This window comes from Coregonus clupeaformis, chromosome 9, assembly GCF_020615455.1.
Source record: "Coregonus clupeaformis isolate EN_2021a chromosome 9, ASM2061545v1, whole genome shotgun sequence".
NCBI classification, from domain to species: Eukaryota; Metazoa; Chordata; class Actinopteri; order Salmoniformes; family Salmonidae; genus Coregonus; species Coregonus clupeaformis.
The window spans coordinates 42642581-42652571 of NC_059200.1; the positions used below are offsets into that span (position 1 = coordinate 42642581).

At 45.7% G+C, this 9991-nt stretch overlaps 1 protein-coding gene across 3 annotated transcripts in view; it reads left to right on the forward strand.

Moving 5' to 3' along the window:
* Positions 1-9991, forward strand: part of LOC121573843 (netrin receptor UNC5C-like) — a 230145-nt gene that overhangs the window by 200362 nt on the left and 19792 nt on the right. For all 3 annotated transcript variants that reach the window (XM_041886178.2, XM_041886180.2, XM_041886181.2), the window contains 4 exons: positions 1467-1658; positions 2592-2951; positions 9117-9204; positions 9320-9497. In XM_041886178.2, coding sequence (XP_041742112.1) covers positions 1467-1658; positions 2592-2951; positions 9117-9204; positions 9320-9497 — 818 coding nt within the window. The remainder of the gene's footprint in view (positions 1-1466; positions 1659-2591; positions 2952-9116; positions 9205-9319; positions 9498-9991) is intronic.

Here is a 9991-nt window from a genome sequence, read left to right on the forward strand (position 1 = left end):
AACCAGGCCTTAAAATCACTCATTCTCCAGCTGGAAAATGGACAGAAGAAGAAAAGCTCTGGGAGGGAGAGATGAAAGGAGAAATGTGAAACGGGGGTTATTTCTAGATCTTATCAGAGAAACGAGAGAACAAAGCCAGGGATGGGGGGATGGGGAGAGAGAGCTAGAGGAATGTTAGTATATGTGATCCATAAGGGACCTCTGTAATTTACAGCAGACTAACATATATCTTTATGAAGCAGACTTTTGATCCAGGCTAGAACCAGGCTAGTTCCAGGCTAGTTACAGGCTAGTTCCAGGCTAGTTCCAGGCTAGCCCATCTGAAATTAGCCCACCCAACTACCTCATCCCCATATTGTTATTTATTTTTGCTCATTTGCACCCCAGTATCTCTATTTGCACATCATCTCTTGCACATCTATCAATCCAGTGTTAATACTAAATTGTAATTATTTTGCACTATGGCCTATTTATTGCCTTACCTCCATAACTTGCTACATTTGCACACACTGTATATATATTTTCTGTTGTATTTTTGACTTTATGTTTTGTTTACCCCATATGTAATTCTGTGTTGTTGTTTTTTATCGCACTGCTTTGCTTTATCTTGGCCAGGTCGCAGTTGTAAATGAGAACTTGTTCTCAACTGGCTTACCTGGTTAAATAAAGGTGAAATAAAAAAATTAAAATAGTTCCAGGCTAGTTCATCTGCTTGTTAGAACCTAAGCTTCACAGATGTGGCCTGTACTATTCCTGTACTGTAGTAATCTTGTTATTCAGAGATAATGGTAATGCATACCAAGGTACGGGGAATGCTTTCATGCATGTCATACAATACCCCCCCACCCCTCTCTCTCGCTCTCTCTGGCTCTCTGTTTCTCTCTCTCTCTCTCGCTCTCTCTGGCTCTCTGTTTCTCTCTCTCTCTCTGTAATGTTGTCTGACAGTGCCACTAATCTGCCCTTCTATTCTACTCTAAACTCCTGGCACATTAAACTATCCTTATCTGGACATTGGACCATCCCAACATTACAGTAGCTTAGTTACAGTACAGGTTTGACATTTCACTATGTCCTTGAACGTTCCAATATATCAAATTCAACCTTTGTGTTATGATATACCTTAATATATCAATAATGACATGGTAATGCACAGTGCATATACTTCAACAACACCCACACGTCTTTTTATGAAGTGCGTATGATGCAAAGGTGTTCTACATAGGGGACCAGAATGAATTCATAGTATGTTGATTAATGTCTGACATGATTAAATACTCAGTCTATGAGCAGGATATTGGGGTGCTGATACTGTCTTTGTTAGGACTGATAACACCACTGCCTATCACATGTGATTAATGGAGTTAATATGTTTGATTACATATCTAAATAGACTTTCCCGCAGAGAGCTTTGAGCACTCTTTCAAAGTCAAATATCTCTCTCTCTCTCTCTCCTTCTCTCCCCCCAGCTGCCCCCAGTACAGATGACGTGGCGCTGTACATTGGCGTCGTCATCGCTGTGATCATGTGTCTGGTCATCTCCGTCATCGTGGCGCTGTTCGTCTACAGGAAGCACCACCGCGACTTTGACTCTGACATCATAGACACCTCGGCCCTCAACGGGGGCTTCCAGCCCGTCAGCATCAAGACGGCTCGAACAGGTGGGTCGGAGGTGTGTCTGTGTCTGTGTGTCTGTGTGTCTGTGTGTGTGTGTGTGTGTGTGTGTGTGAGGGGTGTCCTTTTGTATCAGAATAACAGGTGATAAATAGGTGTTACACAACCTTCCTATCTATCTGTATTCGAGTGTAATTAGATTTGGGCAGGAGAGGATTGGTTTAAATAGCAGCCTGCACCTGGCTGTTAGAAAGAGAGAGAGAAATAGAGAGAAATAGAGAAAGACATTAGTCCACACTAAAGGTGCTGCATTTACCCCTTGTGCCTTGGTGTCATCCCTCATCTACAGTCACAACCACAGCTAGACAGGTAAACACATTGCATGTTGACGAGGACACATCTATAAACAATGTTGATTTAGAATACAAATAGGCTCATTATTCAAACACACCACTAGCTATTTACCATACTGGCTGTATATACATGTTTAGCAACCATTTCTCTTACACTGTGTATGGTAGAGAAGATGAGGAGGAGGAGTGTGTCTGTTACTGTCCCCACCCCGCCCACTCAGCACAAATCATGAATATTCATATGTGTACCTGGTAGGTAAAGTGCTATATAATGAAGCCATCTGTTCCTTATGAAACGCTGTGCTGCGGAGCGATAGTTAAGGCTGGAGCTCTGAGTAACAGGACTTTTCACACTGTTTATGTGTAGAGCTGTAGAGTAAACAAATAACTCAATACAGTTTAGTTTAAGCAGGAGGTAGCTGAAACCAGCCATGTCAACCCACAAAAAAGCTAACCAAAAGCTAAAAAGAAGATGGCCTAAAAAAGTTAGCTGAAGTCTCTTAACAGGTCAATACTGATTGGTCCTGATGGTGTATTGGTCAGGTTTGGTCTGACTGCACCTCTACTTACACGATACAGTAGTCTTACCACTGACATCACCATTGTGCTCTCCTCTCCTGTCCACAGCTGACCTCCTGACGGCGCCCCCTGACCTGACCTCTGCGGCGGCCATGTACCGCGGTCCGGTCTACGCCCTCCACGATGTGGCCGACAAGATCCCCATGACCAACTCCCCCCTCTTGGACCCCCTGCCCAACCTGAAGATCAAGGTGTATAACTCCTCTGGTCTGGTAACCCCTTCAGAGGACCTGTCTGACTTCTCCTCCAAGCTGTCCCCCAAGCTGCCCCACTGCCTGCTGGATGGGGACACCATGGGAAGGAGGACCCAGACCCAGACCCTGCTCCGAACCGGCACCAGGGACCCCTCCTGTACCGCTCTGGGCTCCTTCAACTCCCTGGGGGGGCATCTCATTGTCCCCAACTCAGGTATGGGTCTTTATGGTACAGTCTCAAAGTGGTTGGTCTATAGTATTTTATAGGTGTGTTTTAATAAAGTGAAGAAAACAACGCTTTTCTTAAAGCTAGAATGCTTAATTGAAACAATAACAAAGCGAACACCCCACCGCTATTTTGGTAAAAAGCTGAGGGATGGGCCTGGAAAAATGTAACCACTCATAGACAGAGGTATGGATGCAAGGACTGACCATCCATGATATTACAATTATAGTTTTAAGCATTTTTTGAGGCTATACAGTGTTTACATTTACATTGTTTACAAACATTGGAGTTAAACAAGCTTATATTTTGGGTTATGATTGGGTATGACAGTTGAACTAAGCTCCTGAGGCATTTATAAGTAATATTCTTCAAGAATCAATAGGTATATACAGTATCATCGATTTATAAGTCCAAAAATGGATGTAGCAATTAAGGGTTCTAGCTTTAATACAGCACAGGCCAGGGTCTGTTTAGCCAGATGGAATCTGTGGAGGCAGAATCTCGCTAAGCGGTTAGTCATTTGAAGTCAAGCACTGGAATTAATTGAAGTCAAACTAATTAGTCCTATTCAAAATGAATAAAATGAACTTTAAACTGAATAAGTATTCCGGTAAGGCTGTAAAGGTATTTATAAGAAAAGGTCCCTGCAGATCCATCAGGCTCAGGGGCCTGAGCCATAAGCAATTAACAGACCGCTTTAGCCTCTAGATGGTGATTGGAGCTTTGGTGCTTTCATACGCTGACATTGGTTTGAGGTGCTTTATCAGTGCTCCCTCTACTATAGTTCTATAGAGCAGCTGACAAGGTCCCCTCGTGTTGAGTGTGTTAGAAGGCTGTTTCCTCAAAGTGACTTAGCACGGTGTGTGTAATAACATGATTAATTCCATCCCCCCTTCCCACGCTACGCACCAACGGGAGCGCTAGCATTCCATTCATTCATTATGATCAGGAGATGATGCTGTGATCCTGACACGTCTTCCCCTCTAATTCACCAGGGATCACCCTTATCCTATACACATGGCATGGGGCTAATGCCATACTGAAGCATGACTACCTGGAGAGAGGGAGGGAGAGAGATGGGGTGAGAGAAGGAGAGAGAGCGAGAGAGAGACAGAGAGAGAGGGAGGGAGAGAGAGAGGGGGGGTGAGAGGAGAGAGAGAGAGAGAGAGAGAGAGGGAGGGAGAGCGAGAGAGAGAGAGAGAGAGAGAGGGAGGGGGGAGAGGAGGAGAGAGCGACAGAGAGAGAGGGAGGGAGAGAGGGGGGGTGAGAGAAGGAGAGAGAGAGAGAGACAGTGAGGGAGGGAGGGAGGGAGAGGGGTGAGAGAGAGGGGTGAGAGAAGGAGAGAGAGAGAGAGAGAGATTTGACTTTGAAAGAGTTCTTAAAGCTCTCCACGGTAAATCAGAGCATGGGTTCTGGGTGCCTGTCTGCTCAGAGCACAGAGCATGTGGTTGGTACACTTCTGTTCTGTTCTGTTTAAGCTGTAGTACTGCCTACATTATCTGTGCAGTTCTCACTTGGCACACATGTGGTCTGTTTGGGATGCAGTACAGATGCATGTTGACAGCTGGGAAAAACAGGCAGAAACATTAAAGGATAACAACTTCTAGGGTTTTTTGAGTTTTTCTCTGGAAAACTTGTCTCTGGCTGATGTTAGCTACCTCATCATGTTACTCAGAGAGAAGGAGAGAGAGCGAGAGAGAGAGAGAGAGAGAGAGAGAGAGAGAGAGAGAGAGAGAGAGAGAGAGAGAGAGAGAGAGAGAGAGAGAGAGAGAGAGACAGAGAGAGAGGGAGGGAGAGGGGGGTGAGAAAAGTAGAGCGAGAGAGACAGAGAGAGGGAGGGAGGGATAGAGAGGGGGGTGAGAGAAGGGAGAGAGAGAGAGAGATTTGACTTTGAAAGAGTTCTTAAAGCTCTCCACGGTCAATCAGAGCATGGGTTCTGGGTGCCTGTCTGCTCAGAGCACAGAGCATGTGGTTGGTACACTTCTGTTCTGTTCTGTTTAAGCTGTAGTACTGCCTACATTATCTGTGCAGTTCTCACTTGGCACACATGTGGTCTGTTTGGGATGCAGTACAGATGCATGTTGACAGCTGGGAAAAACAGGCAGAAACATTAAAGGATAACAACTTCTAGGGTTTTTTGAGTTTTTCTCTGGAAAACTTGTCTCTGGCTGATGTTAGCTACCTCATCATGTTACTCAGAGAGAAGGAGAGAGAGCGAGAGAGAGAGAGAGAGAGAGAGAGAGAGAGAGAGAGAGAGAGAGAGAGAGAGAGAGAGAGAGAGAGAGAGAGAGAGAGAGAGAGAGAGAGACAGAGAGAGAGGGAGGGAGAGGGGGGGTGAGAAAAGTAGAGCGAGAGAGACAGAGAGGGAGGGAGGGATAGAGAGGGGGGTGAGAGAAGGAGAGAGAGAGAGAGAGATTTGACTTTGAAAGAGTTCTTAAAGCTCTCCACGGTCAATCAGAGCATGGGTTCTGGGTGCCTGTCTGCTCAGAGCACAGAGCATGTGGTTGGTACACTTCTGTTCTGTTCTGTTTAAGCTGTAGTACTGCCTACATTATCTGTGCAGTTCTCACTTGGCACACATGTGGTCTGTTTGGGATGCAGTACAGATGCATGTTGACAGCTGGGAAAAACAGGCAGAAACATTAAAGGATAACAACTTCTAGGGTTTTTTGAGTTTTTCTCTGGAAAACTTGTCTCTGGCTGATGTTAGCTACCTCATCATGTTACTCAGAGAGAACGAGAGAGAGCGCGAGAGAGAGAGAGAGAGAGAGAGAGAGAGAGAGAGAGAGAGAGAGAGAGAGAGAGAGAGAGAGAGAGAGAGAGAGAGAGAGAGAGAGAGAGAGAGAGAGAGAGAGAGAGAGAGAGAGAGAGAGAGAGAGAGAGAGAGAGAGAGAGAGAGAGACAGAGACAGAGACAGAGACAGAGAGAGAGAGAGAGAGAGAGAGAGAGAGAGAGAGAGAGAGAGAGAGAGAGAGAGAGAGAGAGAGAGAGAGAGAGAGAGAACAGAGACGAGACAGAGACAGAGACAGAGACAGAGACAGAGACAGAGACAGAGACAGAGACAGAGACAGAGAGAGAGAGAGAGAGAGAGAGAGAGAGAGAGAGAGAGATTTCACACTTGGTCCCTTTCAGCCAATTTTTATGAACTCAGTGCGGTTCGCTTAATTTTTGAGGACTCGGTCCACAAAATGGGTGAAATTATAATTTCTGTCATATAAAACATCTGTCATATAATATTCTATAATATTCTACTGTATCTTAGTCAGTGCCGCTCTGTCATTGCTTGTCCATATATGTATATATTCTTAAATCCCATTCCTTACTAGTTTTGTGTGTTTTAGGTATATGTTGTGAAATTGTTAAATATTACTTATTAGATATTACTGCACTGTCGGAGCTAGAAGCACAAGCATTTCGCTACACCCGCTATAACATCTGCTAAACACATGTACAGTGGGGAGAACAAGTATTTGATACACTGCCGATTTTGCAGGTTTTCCTACTTACAAAGCATGTAGAGGTCTGTAATTTTTATCATAGGTACACTTCAACTGTGAGAGACGGAATCTAAAACAAAAATCCAGAAAATCACATTGTATGATTTTTAAGTAATTAATTTGCATTTTATTGCATGACATAAGTATTTGATCACCTACCAACCAGTAAGAATTCCGGCTCTCACAGACCTGTCAGTTTTTCTTTAAGAAGCCCTCCTGTTCTCCACTCATTACCTGTATTAACTGCACCTGTTTGAACTCGTTACCTGTATAAAATACACCTGTCCACACACTCCATCAAACAGACTCCAACCTCTCCACAATGGCCAAGACCAGAGAGCTGTGTAAGGACATCAGGGATAAAATTGTAGACCTGCACAAGGCTGGGATGGGCTACAGGACAATAGGCAAGCAGCTTGGTGAGAAGGCAACAACTGTTGGCGCAATTATTAGAAAATGGAAGAAGTTCAAGATGACGGTCAATCACCCTCGGTCTGGGGGCTCCATGCAAGATCTCACCTCGTGGGGCATCAATGATCATGAGGAAGGTGAGGGATCAGCCCAGAACTACACGGCAGGACCTGGTCAATGACCTGAAGAGAGCTGGGACCACAGTCTCAAAGAAAACCATTAGTAACACACTACGCCATCATGGATTATAATCCTGCAGCGCACGCAAGGTCCCCCTGCTCATGCCAGGGCATGTCCAGGCCCGTCTGAAGTTTGCCAATGACCATCTGGATGATCCAGAGGAGGAATGGGAGAAGGTCATGTGGTCTGATGAGACAAAAATAGAGCTTTTGGTCTAAACCCCACTCGCCGTGTTTGGAGGAAGAAGAAGGATGAGTACAACCCCAAGAACACCATCCCATCCGTGAAGCATGGAGGTGGAAACATCATTCTTTGGGGATGCTTTTTTGTAAAGGGGACAGGACGACTGCACCGTATTGAGGGGAGGATGGATGGGGCCATGTATCGCAAGAGATCTTGGCCAACAACCTCCTTCCCTCAGTAAGAGCATTGAAGATGGGTCGTGGCTTGGTCTTCCAGCATGACAACGACCCGAAACACACAGCCAGGGCAACTAAGGATGGCTCCGTAAGAAGCATCTCAAGGTCCTGGAGTGGCCTAGCCAGTCTCCAGACCTGAACCCAATAGAAAATCTTTGGAGGGAGCTGAAAGTCTGTATTGCCCAGAGACAGCCCTGAAACCTGGAGGATCTGGAGAAGGTCTGTATGGAGGAGTGGGCCAAAATCCCTGCTGCAGTGTGTGCAAACCTGGTCAAGACCTACAGGAAACGTATGATCTCTGTAATTGCAAACAAAGGTTTCTCTACCAAATATTAAGTTCTACTTTTCTGATGTATCAAATACTTATGTCATGCAATTAAATGCAAATTAATTACTTAAAAATCATACAGTGTGATTTTCTGGATTTTTGTTTTAGATTCCGTCTCTCACAGTTGAATTGTACCTATGATAAAAATTACAGACCTCTACATGCTTTGTAAGTAGGAAAACCTGCAAAATCGGCAGTGTATCAAATACTTGTTCTCCCCACTGTATGTGACAAATGTATGCACTCACTAGCTGTAAGTCGCTCTGGATAAGAGCGTCCGCTAAATGACTAAAATGTAAAATGTAAAAATAAAATTATATTTTATTTTATTTCTGGGTTCCTGGGTAATGAAATACTGAGTCTCTCTCGTTCTCTCTCTCTTGTTCTCTCTCTCTGAAAAACAGAGTGAGAAGTAAAGTATTTTGTCTGTTATGAATGTTATGTTATGTGTCGGACCCCAGTAAGGCTAATGGGGATCCTACTAAATCAAATCAAATCAGGACATGAAATCAAATCAGACACAGATGGAGAACATTTAAACCACATACATTCATCTCTACCATATAATGTTGTTTGGGTGCATTGTGAGGCAGTATTTAAACCACAGTAAGAGACAGAGGCCAGTGAGTGACATGGCTGTGGTTGTTTTGGCCTCAGGATGTCTCTCCACTGTCTGTCTGTCTATCCGTCTGTCTCTCTATTGTCTCTGTCTGTCCCTCTGTCTGTCTCCCTTTCGGTCTGTCTGTCTGTCTGTCTGTCTGTCCGTCTGTCTCTCTATTGTCTCTGTCTGTCTGTCTGTCTGTCTGTCTGTCTGTCTGTCTGTCTGTCTCTCTTTCAGTCTGTCTGTCTGTCTGTCCGTCTGTCTCTCTACTGTCTCTGTCTGTCTCTCTGTCTGTCTGTCTCTCTGTCTGTCTGTCTGTCTGTCTGTCTGTCTGTCTGTCTGTCTGTCTGTCTCTCTCTCTTTCGGTCTGTCTGTCTCTCTGTCTCTCTGTCTCTCTCTCTGTCTGTCTGTCTGTCTGTCTGTTTGTTTGCCTGGTGCTAGGTAGGGGATAAACACTAAACACAGAATAACAGAGTGAGCATGACAGGGAGGGCTGGAGGTCAGTGCAGGGCTGGACAGACAGAGTGTGTGTGACTGGACTGTGTCTGACTAGTGTGTGACTACAAAGTGTTTGTGACCACAGTGTGTGTGACTAGAGTTTGTGACTAAATTGTTTGTGACCACAGTGTGTGTGACTAGAGTTTGTGACTAAAGCGTTTGTGACCACAGTGTGTGTGACCAGAGTGTGTGTGATCGCGATGTGTCTTGTCTCCACAGGGGTGAGTCTGCTAGTTCCAGCGGGGGCAGTCCCACAGGGTAGAGTGTATGACATGTACGTGACCGTTCACAGGAAGGACAGCATGAGGTAACTACAATCAATGTTTTCCCTTCTGGCTCTGCTGTTTACACCGGTCAGCACACACACCTCCTACAGACACTGTCACAACACGTCTAACCTGGGTGTGTGTGTGTTCCCCCAGGCCCCCAGTCGATGACTGCCAGACAGTGCTGAGTTCAGTGGTGAGCTGTGGCCCCCCAGGGGCCCTCCTGACTCGCCCAGTCATCATCACCATGCACCACTGTGCTGAGGCCGACAGTGATTCAGCCGAGGATTGGCTGATCCAGCTCAAGAGCCAATCACAGCAGGCCCAGTGGGAGGTGAGGGGCATGTTGCTGTGTGTTGCCTGCCAACGTGTGTGGATGTGGAAGATGGTACTGGAAAAGGTGATGCAATACTGGGGAAAAAGACAAGACAAAGTTGGATGGAAAGAACTAAGGCAGAATTATAATGGCTAAATGACATGAGGTAGGATGACCGTGGGGAGTAACAGTAGACAATGGGATAAGCTACTGCATCTCTCATGGCAGGGAGAGTAAAGTAGCCTACATACATACAGCCTGTCTGTCTGTCTGTCTGCCTGTCTATCTGCCTGTCTGCCTGTCTGCCTGCCTGTCTGCCTGTCTGCCTGTCTGCCTGCCTGCCTGCCTGCCTGTCTGTCTGTCTGTCTGTCTGTCTGTCTGTCTGTCTGTCTGTCTGTCTGTCTGTCTGTCTGTCTGTCTGTCTGTCTGTCTGTCTGTCTGTCTGTCTGTCTGTCTGTCTGTCTGTCTGTCTGTCTGTCTGTCTGTCTGTCTGCCTGCCTGCCTGCCTGCCT